The sequence below is a fragment of the Crassostrea angulata genome, chromosome 3 (assembly GCF_025612915.1).
Source record: "Crassostrea angulata isolate pt1a10 chromosome 3, ASM2561291v2, whole genome shotgun sequence".
NCBI classification, from domain to species: domain Eukaryota; kingdom Metazoa; phylum Mollusca; class Bivalvia; order Ostreida; family Ostreidae; genus Magallana; species Magallana angulata.
Genome location: NC_069113.1, coordinates 21,243,143 through 21,262,617, shown reverse-complemented (window position 1 = coordinate 21,262,617; position 19,475 = coordinate 21,243,143). Strand labels below are relative to the sequence as shown.

The 19,475-nt window shown below is 33.4% G+C and overlaps 3 protein-coding genes and 2 pseudogenes across 3 annotated transcripts; 4 read left to right on the top strand and 1 right to left on the bottom strand.

Annotated features, from left to right (window-relative positions):
• Positions 1-2,180: 2,180 nt before the first annotated feature.
• On the top strand, positions 2,181-4,527 carry LOC128178600 (mammalian ependymin-related protein 1-like). Its single transcript, XM_052845850.1, has 6 exons — positions 2,181-2,318; positions 2,657-2,691; positions 2,920-3,054; positions 3,270-3,450; positions 3,936-4,023; positions 4,406-4,527. The coding sequence occupies exons 1-6, from the start codon at positions 2,252-2,254 to the stop codon at positions 4,476-4,478; spliced, it is 579 nt and encodes a 192-aa protein (XP_052701810.1). The 5' UTR covers positions 2,181-2,251; the 3' UTR covers positions 4,479-4,527.
• Positions 4,528-6,442: 1,915 nt separating this feature from the next.
• Positions 6,443-8,115, top strand: LOC128178601 (mammalian ependymin-related protein 1-like). Its single transcript, XM_052845851.1, has 6 exons — positions 6,443-6,555; positions 6,668-6,702; positions 7,009-7,143; positions 7,299-7,479; positions 7,786-7,870; positions 8,015-8,115. The coding sequence occupies exons 1-6, from the start codon at positions 6,489-6,491 to the stop codon at positions 8,082-8,084; spliced, it is 573 nt and encodes a 190-aa protein (XP_052701811.1). The 5' UTR covers positions 6,443-6,488; the 3' UTR covers positions 8,085-8,115.
• A 971-nt stretch (positions 8,116-9,086) lies between these two features.
• On the top strand, positions 9,087-10,187 carry LOC128178599 (tigger transposable element-derived protein 4-like; annotated as a pseudogene).
• Positions 10,188-11,978: 1,791 nt separating this feature from the next.
• Positions 11,979-15,948, top strand: LOC128178598 (mammalian ependymin-related protein 1-like; annotated as a pseudogene).
• A 1,009-nt stretch (positions 15,949-16,957) lies between these two features.
• Positions 16,958-18,777, bottom strand: LOC128177694 (5-hydroxytryptamine receptor 1A-like). Its single transcript, XM_052844516.1, has one exon. It carries the CDS (start codon positions 18,407-18,409, stop codon positions 17,264-17,266), a length of 1,146 nt encoding a protein of 381 aa, XP_052700476.1. The 5' UTR covers positions 18,410-18,777; the 3' UTR covers positions 16,958-17,263.
• Between the last annotated feature and the right edge of the window lie 698 nt (positions 18,778-19,475).

The following is a 19,475-nucleotide window of genomic DNA, read 5'->3' as shown; positions in this document are numbered from 1 at the left end:
CAGCGAGAGCATTGTACGAAAAGTGTATTTGCTACTATGGTTTTCCCGAGAGAATTCACTCAGATCAGGGACGGAATTTTGAGAGTCGACTGATCAAAGAGCTATGTAACGTCGCTGGGGTAAGTAAGAGTAGGACGACACCCTACCACCCCATGGGAAATGGCGTAGTGGTGTCTCCATTGTTGTCCCCATTGGATTGCTGAATTTAGTTTATCGTTGATTTTGTAAAAATGTATTTTTTGCCCTTTCCGATGCCCATACGTATCTTCTATCTTACCACACGAACAGAGTGGACTTATGATAATATTACATCGAAATAAATCATTATTTAGTGCACAATTGTGACGAAGTTTAGTATGAATGATATTCAAAAATCTATCCCCATATGTAAAAAAAATTTGGTCTAGTTCTACATATAAGTACATTTTCATTTTTGACAGAAACATGTATTTTTTCCTTAAAAATGCGAACAGAGTCGCTTCCACGGACATCCGTTGAAAGCGCATTCCATTCATCAACAACAGTAGGAACAAACGAAGATTTATACAATTCCAAACGACATTTTGGTGTAATGTAATTATGTGCATTTCTGGTAGAATAGTTGGATACATTAGCACGCTTATTTGGAAAAATATCCATTACATAACTGGGTAAAAGGTTTCGGTCAATTTTATACATTGTTTTTAGCTTGGATATTTTCCTTCTACTATAAAGCGTTTCCCATGCCACCCTGTTTCAAAATAAAGAGATTCCCGAGATGCAAAAATAGGTAAACCTGTAACAATTCTTGCTGCAATCAATTGTATTTTTTCTAATTTGTCTGAATCATTAATAGAACATCCGCCCCATATATCAGATGCATATTCTAACTGAGGCCTTATAAATGAAGTATATAATAGCGACAGTGATTTTCTATTGTAAGGTTTTTTTTCATTAATCCCAATTTCTTTTGAGCATTTGCTATAATAGAATTTACCAGGAAAGGTCCTCAGAAAATATAACACCTAAGTGTTTATGGGTGGGTAAGAATTTCCAACGTTAAAGTTGGAAATTCCAAGATTTAAATTGAAAATTCCAACTTTTAAGTTGGAATTTTTTAAAGAAAAATTAATTTACAATGTGGCACTATTACGCTTCCGTAAATACTACATATAAAATATGTCATCATATTACTGTTCAAGCATAGCGACTTCATATTTTCGAAATTCTTATCACGGTTGTAAACGGGGATCCAGAAGTTCTGCCACCATTTTGAGTGACAGTTACAGTGGATTGTAATTAACTGAGGCAGCAAAACTAAATTTATAAAAACTCTTCAAAGAATATACAAGAAACACAGTTTCGTGCACTGTAGGCATGTGACATATGCATGCCTACGCTGCAGATTATTCCTCATTAAATACATTATCTAAAAACTTAACAAGTTTATGCATCGGCCCATAACATATGTACATGTAAATGTATATAAAAACTTGTATAGTACTAGCGTGCTTTCAAGGTCATTGGTTGTTCTTCAGAGAGTATTTGCAGCTGACCGGCATGATAACGAGTCACTTGACGTGAATACCAGGGCGACCCAGACATTGCTTCACATTTGTTGACACCGAGAGAGAATTATCTGAGTCCACGAGAACCTAGAAGTTTTAAAATGTTTACATCGTCACTTCTAGACATTTCAACCTTTTCTTTTAAGCTCCGGTTGCATTAACAAAACGTTACATTTTAACTATTATAACATATTTATTAACCCGTAACAGGATCTCTGATGTAAAATCCCCTGTTGTACTACATGTATTTACGTTTGCGTAAGGGGAATAATATTAAACAAATAAAAACAAATGTTAAGTAAAATCTTTTTAAAGAAAATAATACGCCGTATTTATGGATCCATTTCTTAATAAAAAAAAATATAATAAATAATACAAAAAAAAAAAAACAACAAATTAGAAATAAATCTTCATAATCACTATTTTCATCTTTTATCGATTGCTTCGCAAACAATTGCCAAGTTAATTGGTTTTTGTTTTACACTTTAAATAAATGATAAAATTAGTAACGCGTGTTTGAACTTTACAATATGTTGACCTGTATACTGCATATATATTGCTCTCGTCCCAACCAAGTCTTCATAACAACAGAACGATTTTGGCTTACAAAGTTGAACAACTTTGTTATCTCGTCTTTGATACTGTCTTTAGGACGGTCCACACGTCCCAGATTTCAACAGTAGGTAAGCTGCACGCCATCGACGATGTACGGACTTGTTGCTCTCTTGGTTGTGATCGGTGCTGCTATTGCACAGGTGCCTCAGCCCTGCAGTAAGTTATATATTAAGTAAAAGACTGTACTTACCTCATGCTGCATATAGCTCTAAAAAAATAGAAACCGCCAGTTTGTCCTCTTCTTGTTTCCCAAAATATTCCCGATTTTCCTTAAATGTAGAGCAAATATGATTCTAAAATTTCAAATATATATCAAAGTGAGCAATCAATTTGATTTTTTTTTTACCAGTTACGGTCCATTTTTAATGAATGTCTTATAAAATGTTCCCTCTTCCCTAGTTTCGATAACATTGTTTTCTTTTGTCATATTTTGGTGTGTTGAAGGAAACTGACAAGAGAAACTTACAATAAATTCATTGCTGTATATTTTTCAGATTCCCCTCCTCAATGGGAATGTAGAGAAATAAAGGTAATTTTTTTTGCATTTTCATTTCATTAATGTCAAAAGTCTTAAAGTACATGTTGACTTGTAATTTTTATTTTCATAGATAACAATAATTGATTTAATGACCCAAAATTCAATGGACAATTTATGTAAAAAGAAAACTACAAAATGTACTAAAACAAGAGAGAAAATTTGTAATAGTCTTGTATAACTTTTTATGTACTACATGTACCTTCGTGTGTATCGTTACAGGTAGACCCTCAGCAGAAATTCTTGGAGCGCCGTCGTCTTGTCTACGATGCTACAAACAGACGAGAAAGGAGGTTAGAAGAAATCGAAATTGGATCTGACAAGAGCTATTATGATCAACTTATTCTATGGAACGAGGTACATTTATACATTTTAAGCCGAATGTATTCAAGAATCTATTTGCTGTTTTGTTTATTTTGATACTTTTAGAACTACTTCAAGAATTATAACGTTTTAAAAATCTGACTTATTTTTTCATAAAAGAAAATCGGTGACAACAATGTAAAGAAGAGATAAATGTGCAATGTTAAAAATTCTGCATTCAACCCCTTTGTTACTCTCTGCATTTATAGAACAAAATGTATCAAGTGGACCTCAAGACAAGGAAATGTAACGTAACTGTTCCATACCGACCATTTTTTCAACGTGGAACTTTCCCGGGAGAGAAGTTCGATTACGAGGGCGTGATTGGAGGAGCTGGCCTTCCTAACGAACACGTGACCATTCAGCAGTTCTCAATGAATACCACTGGTGGTAGGTTAAAAGACCATTAGTATTACATGGTAGTGCCATTAGAATTATATGGTAGTGCCATTAGTATTATATGGTAGAGCCAAGCTAAAAAAAAATTATAAGTCATCTTTTATTTAGATTTTAAAAGTATACAAATTACAACTACCATAAGTTCAAAGACAAATTTGGTATATGTTGTGAAAGTACACAGTTTCTATAAATATATTGGTTACTAGTATATGAAGAAGCCAATTTATTATATCGTCTCATTTTACATGTACCACATGGTAAATATACATTGTATATTATCTTTACAGTAAAACATTCAGCGTAGTCAATTTTCCAACTTCAGCTAAATCACACACACTGAGTAATCACTTTTCAATGCATAAAAATTTTGGTAACACAGATAATCATATTAAGCAAGACCTCAGTATCTCAGAGCATATTTTGTACTTGATGCTATCAAGGCACCAACTCTACCTTAATATGTCTTTCTGTTTCAGAATACCGTGCTTCTATCGTGTCGTCTCCTGACTGTGTTCCTATCACAAACATCCACATCACTACCAAATATGGGTTTGAGCAATCTAAGTAAGAAAACTCAGATTACTATTGTCATCTTTTTTTATACCACCACCCCAAATATGACAACCTTCATCGAACTCGGTTGTTGTTTAATTTTTTCCCCCTTTTTTAGATTTTTTTTCTCTTTCTTTTGTTTGATTTTTTTTTACTTTGTCGTTTGGGTATTGTTGTCATTTTTTCATTTATTTTACACGTCTCAAAGTGTTGCTAAGATTTTTCTGTACTCAATAATTATATAAACACAAATTCTAGATCAAGTTTTGAGTGTCATATAGAAAACGCATTAGCATACAGTGATTGAAAATAATTTACATGTTATAAAAACAGTTAAATGGTTTATGATTAAGGTATACATGTATTAATCATTTCTTTATTTTTATTTTTTCAGTTATTATGACATAAGTGTCGGAATAACCGATCCAATGGCGTTTATACCACCCAAAGAGTGCAACAGCTCGTAAAGACATACACAGTTTTATACTTTTTACAATAAAATTTCATAAATGTTTATTAATGTTTGTTGGGGTTTTTTTTCAGTGAAAGATTTTACTAAGAAGTTATTAATTTACTTCAAAAGAATCTGCTACTAGAAAAAAAGAGCAATGATCCACATGTATAACATGCAAAACGTATGGTATCTATTAATATGTAGAGTGACATCAAGTACCTTAAGTAAATACATGTATATCCCTTTACGTACAATGATTGTTATTACATTATAACATTGTGTCTTGTAACTGAAGAATTTGTAAGTGAAAGTGATTGATCGTAATTTACATTGTCTTCCAAATATAAGTCTAGTAACAGCCATATATTGATAAAAAAATCGCTGTTCTTTATTTGTAACATACTACAACGTCTTCAGAAGTGCTTGCCACAATATACTTTTAGATAATCAAAGGCAGATCTAGAATTTATAGTATAAATGTAGGAAATGTTGAAATGTATTTATCAAGAATACTTTAATTTGCTTGTCACAATTTAAAAAAAGTATTTAAATAAAGGTTAACTTAGCTCATCACTGATTCACAAACCCAAACGCCAAGTCAATAATGATAATAATGAAAGAATAAATGTGCAGAAAAAGTGTAAAATATTTATAGTATTTGCATTGAATATCTAGATACTGGAAATCAACCATACGTTAAGGTCAAGATCTAGTAAATGAAAGGTGCCTACAGGTTTATGAAATTCAAGGTATAAATTCTTTTAATGATGTTTCATATGGTGTACCGGGGCTTAAATGTTTGGTAAACACAATGAAAAATCATGTTTTAAACAACCTTTTTCTAACAAATATGAAGGATAAAAGTAACAAATCTCGGAGTTTCGTCCATTTTTGACTAATGAAATATATATAGAATGCCTACAGTCTCTCCAAAAACGACATTAAACAAGCTCTTGTCCTCCTCTTTAAAATGATGTTAAATTGAATATAGGTACCGGGGTTACTTTTCTCGTGATTAAAGATAGAATGTCAAAAGATTGTTTTATTTTCTACATAATTCCTTTAAATCCGTAAAATACGGGAAAAGATTCATTAAATCAATTATGACGTCATAATGGTTCTAGCACCAAAAAGACAGTCTGGAATCATTTACTAGATCTTGACCTTAATGATACTTTTTACACATGACGTAAAGCTTACAAGTTAGAACAGTATACCGTGCACTTAATTAATCAAACACAACACTGGCTGGGGATGGGATACCGGAAGTTCTGTTATCAAAACCCCGAAAGGATGCATCCATTTTTGTTCAGGAATTATCCTGAGGGAAAGCTTTCCGACAAGAATTTATGGAAAAGAGAACACACAATAGTTATAGTTGCTTAAGAGAAATCAATCTACAGAAAAATAAATGCCTAAATTTTTTTGATAGTGCATCTGATATTTTTTGGTTTTGTTTAAACCAAAATTGGTCCAACCCTGAACATGTCAAATATATGTGTTTCCTGTTTTTTATATATATATATATATATATATATATATATATATATATATATATATATATATATATATATATATATATATATATATATATATATATAAAACATAGGATTGGCAAGCTTGTAACTGTAGTAAATCTGCAGTCGTCAGATACATGAACATTAGCTCATAACCATATGGGTTTTTTTCATCGAATATTTGAAACAGAATTTCAGGACTTTTTATACGTTTACTCCGGTATTTTTTTATACCTTTTTTTAAATACTGAATCAAGTTGCAAAAATCCACTCTTAAACAGAATTCCTTATTTGACCTTTTTAAAATAAAGATACTGGTATGTATTTCTAACTGTTATTTTCCTGCTTTAGCACTTTGTTCGACGATGATCTTTTATTTTAAACATGTACCTATATATGAAATACACATTATCAGAGATAATCTTGAATACTAGCATATATCTCTCTCTCTCTGAAACGTTCGGATTAAATACCATACACTGATAAATATTCCCCGATCTACCACAATGTTTCTTCCATTCACAATCAGCCTTTTGGTCGGCCAAATTATCTGCCAGGATCCTAAACCATGCAGTAAGTACGGAAGGTCATCACAATTTGAGATTTGATATAACCCGTTGTTTAATTTTCTCGATATCTTTTATTTTTTTTTCGATATTAAGTTTTAGTTTGTAAATTTTTTCAGCATCGCCTGTCACGTGGGAATGCAATGAGATTAAAGTAAGTAGACGACCTGAACAATATCTTGTTTTCGTGCGACTGAACACTTAGACTACACGTAGTTTATTGATAGTGATGATAGTATCAAAGCCATGCATATACAGCTGTATAAGGTTTAAATAAATCTGATACGTAATCACTTTCTATCTTTCTTCTCCCCATTATCCAAAAAACAACCCAAAATAGGAATAAGCTGCATTGCAATGAAAATGGGTCACACTTGGATTGTACTTATCTCTTAACAAACATCTTATCTTCAATAAGAGAGAATCCTGCAAAATGATCTGTACATGTATTTATTTGAAGATCGACCCTGCTCGGAATTACGTACAGCGTCGCCGGTTATCTTACGATGCAAGGAACAGAAGAGAAAGAAGGGTCGAAACTGTCGAGAAGGGTAGCAACAAAACTTTCTACGATGAACTTATTCTATGGAACGAGGTATAATTTTGGGGTTAATAAGTCCGTGCAGTGTATCAGTTTTCAGATTTTTATTTTCCGAATAATCGATGCATATATTCTAGAATATCAATACATATAAACTATGTATACTAGTAAAATTATTTAAAATTTTTGCAAAATTTACCACTCTTCAGAATAAGATGTACAAACTTGACCTGAAAACCAGGATATGCAATACCACGGTTCCACATCGAGGCTGGATTCCACGTGGTACTCATCCGGGTGACAAATTCCTGAGCACAAATTTAGTTGGGGCATCTGGATATCCAAAAGAAAAACTTACAGTTTTACAATTTGTTTCGAACAAAACAGACGGTAAATTTATCCATGAATCCATTATCCGTCGATTAATAATGCATATTTCTTTTGCTAGGGACACATACAAGACACTGATTTACCGAAAGTACTATTTTTACAAAATTCCCGCTTATATATTTAATTTAAAAGATGCACTCTCTTTTTAATTGCATTTTGCAATGGTACAGCCAATCATTAAGACGTGACCTATATAATTATAATGTAAAACCTATACATGTAGTAAAACTACATGGCTCCTGCGATGAACTTCAACCATTTTGGAGTTATTATGTCTTTTATAAAACCATTTTTATTTCATTTCAGGGATGAAACATACTATTGTATCATATCCAGACTGCATTCCAATAAGAACTACAATTTTCAGGGAACAAGAAATTGAAATTTCTACGTAATATTTGATGAAACTGTTTATTACTTTGACAAATGTTCAAAGCCAAACCATCACACCACTATAGAAAACCAAATATTTTTTATAGTATTCCACATTTACAAATACAATTGCATGATTTAGTTTTTGTTTGTCATTTTTCAGGTACTACGACCTTAGCATTGGAATATCGGACACAAAAATTTGGACACCTCCTAAAGAATGTGTCCAATAGCAAATAAATAATAAAATAACATCGTATTAGCTAATATTGTGATTAATTGATGATGCATACGCGTATCATTCTAGGGTTTGTTGGGGTTTTTTTTTTGCTCTATAGTAATTTTATTAGCCTTACATGTATCAGTTACAAATCTGGTTCACTGAATGAGCTGAATTATAAGCTCACACGAAGTTTATAAAATTACCTTTACTCATGGTCTGAATTTTCAAAAAGTACATTTTTATACAAAGTTTAATATCTGAAACCATACATTGGCCTCAAAACAAAAAAACAACAATAGAGCAATAAACAAATACGACAAGGAAGGTTTTAACCCTTAATGGGCGGCATGAAGCTATTAAATTACTGGAATATGGACTCAGTGCTCGTGCTGTTGCGCGAAGTTTAATGTTGGGAAGACGCAGATGACGAACATTGAAAAGCCAAAATTATTAATGATATTGAGAATAATGCACCCTCTGGCAGTAAAAGAGAGCACCAGAAGACTGGTAATGAAGATATCAATGACCTTTGCTGGAAATGGTTCCGAGATGCCTTTGGTAGACGTATAAATGTAACAGGGCCACTCCTGAAAATGAAGGCACTTAAATTTGCCAAAGATCTCGGAAATCAAAATTTTAAAGCTTCACATGGATGGTTGGCTTTATTTACCAAGCGACATAACATTGTGTTTGGTACCCAGAGTGGTGAGCGGGGGGATGTTGACAATGGCCTTGTGGCCTTGAATGGAAGGGATTCCAGATCTTATCAAGGAATACGATCCGAGAATATCTTCAATATGGACGAGACGGGCCTTTTCTTCAAGTACATGTTAGGTGTTTTTTTTTTTTTGATAATTCATAAACAAAATAGTTGATGTATAGAACATAACTTTTTTTTCATTTTGATAGAGCTACAACAAGACAAACATTTCATGTTAAGGGACAAGACTGTAATGGAGGAAAACAGTCACAGTAAAGGATCACGGTAGCCCTATGTATCAGCATAACGGGTGAAAAACTTCCCCCTCTAGTCATAGGAAAGAGTCAAAAGCCGCGATGCTTAATAGGGTGGACCCAAGTGCACTACCTGTTGTCTACAAGTTCAATAAAAAAGCTTGGATGACTTCCCACATCATGGAAGAGTGGTTAAAGTCAGTCAACAGAAAAAAGGTCCGCCAGAAATGGAAAATTTTACTTTTTCTTAAACTGAACTGACTGACCTTTATTTATTTTACAACGATTGATAAGCAAGTTCTACAACTTATATTAATATCTCTCGTTGGCACGGATGTTAGCGCGAGGGGGTCATTGGTGTGGGAAGAAACTTTTTCTTGACAATGCACCATCACACCTGAAAATAAACCTGTCTAACATTAAACTTCAGTTTTTCCCAGCAAACACTACAACACAATTACAGCAAATGGACCAAGGAATAATTCAAACCCTCAAACTGACATTTAAAACTTAAGAAAATGGTTCGTGAAATGGATCACAGCTCCAAATGTGGATCAGAAATCCTGAAAAATATTTCTCTGCTGAATGCAATCTACTGGACTGACAGGCGTTGGAAAGAAGTTGAAACGTCAACTATAGTGAAGTGTTATAAAAAATGCGGTTTTGTTGATATGCAAAATGATAACCTTCCAACAACTGAAGTGGATGTTGTGGGGGTTATGATGATGATGATGATGATGATGATGATGATGATGTCACACTTGCTGTCCTACAGCTGTCAAGGGAACTTTTCGGTTGTGAATACGTAGAGTTAGTCAAGATGGACGCGAACATGGAAACATGTGACAATCAAGAAAGGGACTGGGACAAGCCAGCTTCAGAGAGAATTGAGGAAATGAATGAGAAGGAAGATGAGGATTATTAGGAAGAAGAGAGTGAGGAGTGTGAATCTGTTTTTTGTCGGGAGAAGTTCTGCAAGAATTTGGCAGAAATTGCAAGAATTTGGCAGAAATGAAAGTTAATACAAATGTTCATGGCCATGCTCAAATTTTAAATAAACTTACAGTTATTGATGATATGATTACAGAAGAATACATCAAGTGCAAGTCAGGAGTGCGGACAAAACTAAGTGACTTTTTTAAAAATTAAAAAAAAAAAATTAAAAATAGCCTGCACAATTCTTTGTTTTGTAATTGCACTGCATGTAATTTGTAAATGCATGTATAGTAAATGCTATTAAAATCCAAACAGTAACTTTATTCATAATTTTATAAAAACTGTATTATTTGTTTAGATAAGGTAACTGACGATGGTAAATTCCTAAGTCTCTATTCAAAGGTCACCTCTGTTAAGAGGTCACTTTGTGTGCCTCCGAATGGTGGCTGCTTAATAAAAGTTTGGCTGTATCTAGACTTATCCAATGGCATGTTTTGTTATTTGAGGAAAATATAAAATGACAAAGATGACTTGTTGTGAAATAGATGAAACTCTGACTATTTTTTTTTCGCTTTCGTTTCCCTCCGCTAGAAATGTTTTGCAGAACTGTAATTTTAAAAGTATATTACTTATTAAGATTGTTACTGGCTTTGGGGTCGATAAAGTCCATAGAAGGCGAGGCGAAGCTGAGCCTTCTATGGACTTTACCGACCCAAAACAAATTTGTTAACAGTCAGAAACAAACCTAATAAGTGTTTTGTTTTGTCGAGGACCTAAAGTTTGATATGTAAAGAAACGTTTGTTTAAAAATCAGTTTAAATAACGTTACGTCCGCCATGCTGTCGTACAAATTTTGACGCTCGCCTTTTAAAGAAATTTGTAAGGCAATCACATGACGCGATTCATCCAAGGACGTCGAGACATTTTAGTCCGAGGCAAAACAAAAACGTAATATTATGCACTCATAAAATTTCAAAACCAGCAAAATACCGACATACAGACATGGATTATCATTCAAAAGTTTAGAGCTCCTATTCAGTTTTAGTTTGTTTTGTATTTGTTTTGATTCGTGGGGTTTTTAAAAAATGTTTTTGTTACAATTTGGTAAAACCTAGAAAATGGAGAAAGGAAATTTGGAATAAATTGAATCTAAACAATGATCTCAATTTATTTTTTGAACTATGTAGTAAGTATGCTATTCATTTCCATTTTCCACTATTTTATTATTTGTAATAATTTCACAACAAAAAACCCGTGGTTTGTACAGTTTTGACGGATATTTCGAAAATCACTCAGAGGTCACTAGGAAGAAAATTAGGTCATTTGCCTAGTTATTTAGAAGAGAATATTAGTGCTACTATATAGTAGTTTTTGATACCTATAAGTGGAATTTATTGCGCCTATGTCATCTTTTAACAGTTTAAAGAAAATAAAAATGTACTAGTTGTAAATGTATTTTCCTTTTAATTTTTCATCAACATACTCGTTCATGTACATTCCAACAGAGTAATTTTAGTTCATCACATCATGCTCACTGAAAATAAGTTGGTTATTCCTTCAATACAATTATATTTTGTAACACTTGTAAAGTTGTTTCAGCTCAAGACAGTTTTCGGAGACTAGTATATATATATATTTACATTATCCAGTGTCTTTGCCTGTGATAACACTACGTATCGATTTTGTACTATATAACTCATGATACAAATGACGCCAAATTGAGGCGCCAGCGGGGTTTGTTTATTTATATTTAAATATTTAATCGTATGATGGCCTATAATTATATAAATATAAGTAATAAGGAATCATTCTTTGAATATTGTGAGGTGATAATTTCGGTCGGGGCGTGATCAAATCTATCATAAAGCCCCTTCGGGCTTTATTGGATTTGATCACGCCCCGACCGAAATTATCACCTCATAATACTCAAAGAATGATTCCTTATTCCTTATATGAAGTCGAGTTCCGCGTGTTGCGGTTCACGTACCGGTATATTGCATTTTACACATCATTGATGGGTGTAAGAACCGTCTTCTAAAATATTCTAGTTAGCAGACGTGTACAAGTTTGTAGTAGATATAGTTTCAAGACAACAATAGGTCTTATCAGACGACATCTAGAACAAAAGCCAGGGCCCTCACCTGTGTGGTTCCACTATTGGTCTTTACCGTTCGCCCGAAGGATGTTTCTCGCCGTGCTCTGTCTGTCCGTAGCAGCTGTGTCTGCTCAGGCCCCTGTACCGTGTAGTAAGTATATGTAATTGATGGAAATAATTCATATGACGTCATTTTGATTTTTTCGTTTCTTTTAAAAGCTCAACAGAATTGAATTAAGCTTTTTAAGTTTTCAAGATACAATTTGTTTAAAGACCACAGTTTCGTCATTCATATAAACATCAAATGTTTCGCCAAACATCACAACCGGGTGCTAGGTGTTTGGAATTTTGAAATTAATATTTCGTAAGACACTAAGACGTGTCTAAATGATTTTGATACTTTGAAAATCTCTGCATACCAAAGGGTTTATTTTGTTTTCTTCATAAAATATGTTTGAAAAAATTATTTGCTTGTACGTTAAAAAAACAGATCTTCAAATATTTTGATTTTAAATGCATAGTCATATACATGTGCATGTACTAGTTACCAAAAAAACCGACTTTTGAAACTTACGAATAGTCATTTAAAAAAAAAACCTTTATATATATATTTATTTTGCAGGCTCTCCTCCACAATGGGAAGCAAGAGAGATAAGGGTAACTTTAGTTATTTCATGATTCTTCAAACCTATGTAACACACATGTACAGTCTTTATAAAGCTTCCTATTATTCCATTACTACGTCACCCACTATGCAATTGACAAAACGATATTTAATTCATACAACAACAATATAAGAATTTCAGAGCACTAAGTTATCATGGATTAGGTTTAATTGTGCAATACTTCTCATTTTTTTAATTTTCAAAAAATGGCGTTTCGCTACAATAAGAGTCATATACTTCCTCCATAGAATAATGATATACTTCCAGGTAGACCCCTCACAAAAGTACGAAGAGAAACGTTTCTTGGTCTACGATGAGACCATGCAGAGGGAACGAATTATGACCGAGATTGAGATTGGGTCAGAAAAAGAAATCTATGACATCCTTATCTTACACCGGGAGGTGAGTTCTCACAAAGGTTAAAGTCACATGATCGACAGAAAAAATTGATGTCCTAAATAAGCCCCCATACAAGGTACAGTTTATTTCACATGGTCGAAGCTCACAAAGGTTAAAGTCACCTGATCCACAGAAATCTGATGTCCTAAATAAGTCCCCATACATGGTAAAGTTTATTTCACATAGTCGAAGTTTAATGGTACGTCGTCCTACATAAGAAGACGTTCTCATTTTGATTAAGGAATAAGAAATTATTCTCTTAGTGTTATGGGGTGATAATTTTGCTCGGGGGGTGAGATCAAATCAAATAAAGTCCGAAGGGCTTAACGATAGATTTGATCACGCCCCGACCGAAATTATCACCTCAAGATATTCACGGAATGATTCTTTATTATTAATATTTATAAAATTTTCAGCAATTGTACGATTAAATATGAATATTAAGCAAACCCCACTCGCGCCCCAATTATACGTCATTTGAATTTATTGGACTGTATAAATACAAAATCGATACGTAGTGTTATCACATTCAAAGACACTGTAAAATGTAAATATAAAGACTATAAAAGAAACCAAAATAAATAACTTGCATTACAAATAAGCGAACAGAAATTATTTATAGTACCTTTATCATTATGCAATACATGAAAAACCTTTGAAGATTAAATGAACAGTTCTTTTTATATCTATCTATGAAAAAATGGCCCAGCCTTTAAAAGGTTTTATAAAGGTTACATGTATTATTTTTATAGAATAAAATGTACATCGTTGACTTTAAAACGAAGAAGTGTAATATCACTGCAATCAGTCGTCCATTCCGTCCTAGAGGGGTCATTCCAGGGGCAAAGTTCGAAGGAGAGGTCGTTATCGGGGCCGCTGCTATCCCCAATGAGCACGTGAATGTCTTGGCCTTCTCTGGAAACTTTACAGGAGGTATTTTGTAACAAATTCAACTAGACTTTCACATGAGTGTACGTAACTCCAAAAGATATCATCAGGTTGATTAATCTTATTTAGAATAATTAATTCTGACGAAGAAAGGTATATAGTCGGATATTAATTCAATGCATATGGTCAGCCAGTATTAGTAACCATAGAGTGTGGCCATGCCATATACTTACCTCAAGTAAATCAGATTGTTAGATGTTATGAATGCCAATATTGTTATAGAATTGTAAATTGCACAGTTAGAAATTTATGCAAAGCACATCTGCATGTATGTGTCTTCCCACATGACATACTGAGTATGCCTGCCGTCGATGTTTGCCGAGACTATATACTGTACATGTATCCCCGTTCGTGTATTTACAGAGGCCTACACTGGTTTGGTCTCGTCCCCCGATTGCTTCCCAATTCAGAACATCCACTTCTCCCAGAAATATGGATTTGAACAGTCCACGTAAGTCATTTCTTCAATTTTTCTGGTACAGTATAGAGTCTGAAGACCGGTGATGTATAGTACTCATTCCCCAAAGCTATCTTTCCCCTTGGAAAAAATTGCTATGCAAAAATGATTTTATGGGAGAAGAGGAGGTGGATTATAAATGTAATTCCGCATTTTCCTATTTCAAGAGCGATTATGAAATTATACTGGTTTGTTAGAACTTTGTGCGAGAGTTTGTGTCCTTTTGTAGCGTAGGCAACTTGCATTATAAATAACATAAAACTATATAAATGATATGATAATTAAACCCACCACAAACTCAGAAAACATGAAAACATAATTTGATTGAAAAAAGAATGTACTAATTGATTATCGTAGACACATCAGATTAAAATGGCGATTATCGTAGACACATCAGATTAAAATGGAAAGTCATGAACGATCATTGTATAACGTAGATACTTCCAATGATTCTCCTGAGCAGATTCATAGCCCAGACAATAATGCACGAACAGACGGACAGACAGACGGACGACTTGATTTGTTGATTTTAAAAAAGTTCATTTTGAATTCTAGAGACATTTTTAATTCACAAGTTCAGAACATATATAATCATGTGAATGCAAAACATGCCATACCTTAAAGATTTAACAAACATGTGCATCGCGTCAGTTAAGTTCTCTGTTTTCCATATAAACCAAGTTAATATTGTCTACATCAAATAATTAGTCGACAAAACGTGTACATATATATTTATGCAGGTTATACAACCTTGGTATGTACAAAACAATGATTTGTAATATCATTAATTCTGTGATATTGTAATAATATATAAAAGAACAAGATTCGGTAAACAGAGCCGTATATGTCCGCGAGCATTACGATATCTAAAACGTCCTAGTTTTGTTTATTGATGGAGTGCATTGTATTTAGTTAAATACTGGCTACATGTATATTCAACAGGCACCAAAATGACCTAATATATTTGTAAAATTGAAAAGTTGAATAAACTGACTTCATAGGGGGAATTTAAGATTATACAAATCTCGAATTCAATAAGTATTTTTTGTTTGTTTAAGCAATAGAAAATAATTCAGCTGATTAAACTTTTTAATTGAACAAAAAACTTCTTAAAACGTCATGAATATGAATATTTAACAAATTTAACAAATTTTAGAAGAATTTTTCTATATTCAAGCAATTTTTAAACTTTGTTTCAGTTATTACGACCTTAAAGTTGGAATAAGTGACCCAGAGCTGTTCATTCCACCCAGAGAGTGCGCCCCACCCGGTTATTAGAGGCAACAAAATAATATCTGATATTACACAATGAAATTCCTCTCTATCATTTTTTTTTCCATCATAGTGTCGAGCATTACATTGTATTCTGTATTTTAGTACATATCATGATAGAACTTTATTAAAGAATTTGTATAAACAACCCTTCTTTGTTGTTTTTTGTCCAGAAAGTCCTTACTCTAAAACCCCGTCCGCGATTAATTTTCACGTAATCAATCATCTGAAATAAACTCCAACTTTCCTTTTTTTCTAAAGAAAAAAAATGTTAAAAAATAACTGTACGTGAATATAGATATTTTAATATTGCAAAATAACCATGTTCATTGTCTTATTACAGGACATAAGAATATTAATGCATTAATCTTAAAGATATTTTGTGTTTGTTCCACTTATATTTGAGATAAGGTTCATTTCTTCCATATGGTTTATCCTAAAAATTTAATTTCTGGGATGAAATTTTCATGAAACGTAAATTTGTTTCAGGTTGCTGTTTCCATCACCTTTTGTTGATTTTCTTAATAAAAGCACATACCTTTAAGCAAAGAACAATTGAACTCCATATGTGACAAAAATCATAAGATTTCTTTTTTCACACGCTTTCTTTTTATACCAGAAATCGACCTAAAACACATTTCATACGGGGAATTGCATTGGAAAAATCTTTTTCCCAATCGAAAGTTCTCGGAACACTTTGCATATGGGTCACAAAGATATTTATTAGTATTGAATTACTAGGCAAAAGGTGATGTGAACGGTAACTTGGGACAATCTACATGTGTATATCAAGTATTCCATTGTAGGCATCTTCATATTCTCGGATAGGGCGGTGCTCCCTTTGACACATTACAAAAAAAGGCTACATTGTTTGAGGAATTGGAATGATCAATTAATAAGCTAATCTTACTGGATAAGCAACATCTGCGGTTTTAAAATGCGCCCATGTTCATACTTTTATTCGATGATCTTAATATCTATCGAATTGCTCATTGCTTCTAATTTTGGGTCGTAGACTATATATAGCTTAAACTCAAACTCGTGCACACTGCACATAAACGAAAAAAAGAACTCTGTCCACAATGCAGTAAGAAAATTTTTCACATATTTATCTTTATTTACGCTGTAAATTATTGTAACATCTATAAATTCTCAAAGTCACTTGGTCTGGTTTGACACGAGGTTATTTGAGTGCAACAAATGCACTATAAATGTCAAGAAGATAAAGTAGATATTGTAAACGTACCCAAATTACACAACATGCAGCGCTGGATAACGTAATTAAGTTCAACAAATGAAAACATTATTCATCTCTTAAAGGTAACACGTATAACAATTTAAAACAACCGTTTAAACAACACCATATAAATATTGCACATACGATGAAAAAATCGAAGTTAGAAAGAATTTTTTTTTTAAAAACAAACCCATGTCGGTCAATAGAGGAATACTGACAAAACTGGTCAGTCTGGTGTTAAAGCTTTCATATCTTCTTTGGAAATACAAACCACAGTCGTGATTGCGTCATCATGACCTTTCTCAGTGACTCCATTGGTCAATGACCCAACGGATCCCACTTTGGTAACCGGGTTGTGTTTTGGTCCTTCTGTTTCTTCAGGGCAATGCAGGTTTCCATTTTTCTTCATTTCACCATTCGAACCTACAGATGCTTCTCGAAAAGTTTCCTCGCTTTGAGCGCGACTGTAGCATAGGATTATGGCCTTAAATGCCGCTTTGAAATCCTTTCTCATCCAGCAATAAAGTATTGGGTTGACGCCAGAGTTGCTCATTGCAATGAAAAGAGTTATGCTTTTGATGGCCTCACTAAGATTTTTGTCAAGATTCAGGTATTTGAGAGGCCCGGTTACCATAAACGGTATCCAAAACGCGTAGAACAAAAACAAAATGATGGCCATTGTTTTTGCTGATTTTGTTTCTCGTTCAAATTTCTTATCCGAGCTGGATTTTAAAGTCTTTTTGTATTTGTTGACTCTTTTCTTGTGTTTTTGTGCAACTCTGAAAATTCGGATGTACATGTAAAGGGTGGCCGTCAAACATATAAAGATGGCGCCGAAAGTTGAGCTCAAGGAATACGCTTGTGGTAGAACTTGAAAGAAATCGCATTCTTTACTATCGCTTCTGTAGTTGTTGACCATGAAGGGAAAGGCAAATAAAAATGAGTTGTACATCCACAAGAAAAATATGATGGCAAAAGCTCTCCTTCTCGTCATAATCATGGGGTACTTTAGGGGATGTATGATGGCGATGTAGCGGTCCACAGCAATGGCGACTAGGCTGGTCAACGATGCGCTCATGGAACAGACGCAGGAAGAAAACTTGCACAAACATAGAAATTTCATGGATGCTAATCTCTCCCCATCTAAATAAAACGAAGCGTAGATTGGTAAAGTCAGAACTCCGAGGAGACAGTCCGCCACCGACAAGGAGCCGATAAAGAGATTGGTCACATTCCGGAAACGAAATTTGAATTTGATCAGTGAAATGATTACGAGTAAATTCCCAATCAGAACAACTGGGACCATTGTGAAAGAAAGAATGGCCAACACAAAATCGGTTTGTGCTCGAAGATTTATGTATAGCTCCGACATTTTGTTTTCACAACAACGTTCTGTTTTCGTTTTTCTTCTATCATCAACAAATGAAAATGGGTTGCAAGTTTTCACCCCTAACAAATACCTTAAAGTTCTATCTTCTCTTCATGAAAATCAGCAATTGGCAAATGGTGATTGCTTTTACGAATATCCTCACCTGTTCAGTTAATTTTCCGAAGCAATTAATTTCTATTAACCGATTAATGGCTTACTGTTGGCTGGCATCCCATTGCATTGTTGTTATCTTTTACACTTAGAGCATGCATACGAGAAGCGCATTGAACAAGAGGAAGAGAGTCGGCGGTTTTTAAACTCTCCCTCGATCTCAAAATTGATTGATGACGAGGCCGCAATCGTCAGAGAAAACCATTATTTACATGCAGCCTGTAATCGGATGGAATTTACTACTTTTAACCCTGGCTTTATGCCTTATTATTAAATTTTATTGATAATCTTTATGTCAACAGAGTAATTTCATTAAAACTTCAATATTATCAAAGAGAAATAAAATTTGTCGTCAATTACCTTTTATATTGGAAAAAAAATTGTAAAATTGATTAACAAAAGTTAAATAAGCCATAGAATTACATGTACATGTAGTATTCAGAATATCGCAAATAAAATCAAATGTGTGTAATGGTAATGATGAATAACACATCTGGTATATACTGAAAACGCTTGTGATGTTTATATTTAAAATGTCACTTTGTGTATTCTCGCCGCATTTTCTGAATGAAAAATTGAATCGTTCTAGGTTACACATTACATTTTCTATACAAACGAAACATAAAAAAAAAAGCAAATATGTGTTGTAAACATCACATACTGGATAAAACCATTTAGAAAAAGGGAGGGGTGTTGAATTCTTTTCATAACAGTCTAATTGTTCCTGTAACCATTTAATATCTTAACTGTTCCAGCTCTAGTTATATAATGGATGGATAGTATTCACCAAATATGACAAATGTAATGCAATCGTGCAAAAGAACATAAACAACTATAATGGGTTTGATTATTTAACAAACGCAAAGGAGAACAAAAAATGTCTGACGTAAGTTTTGGT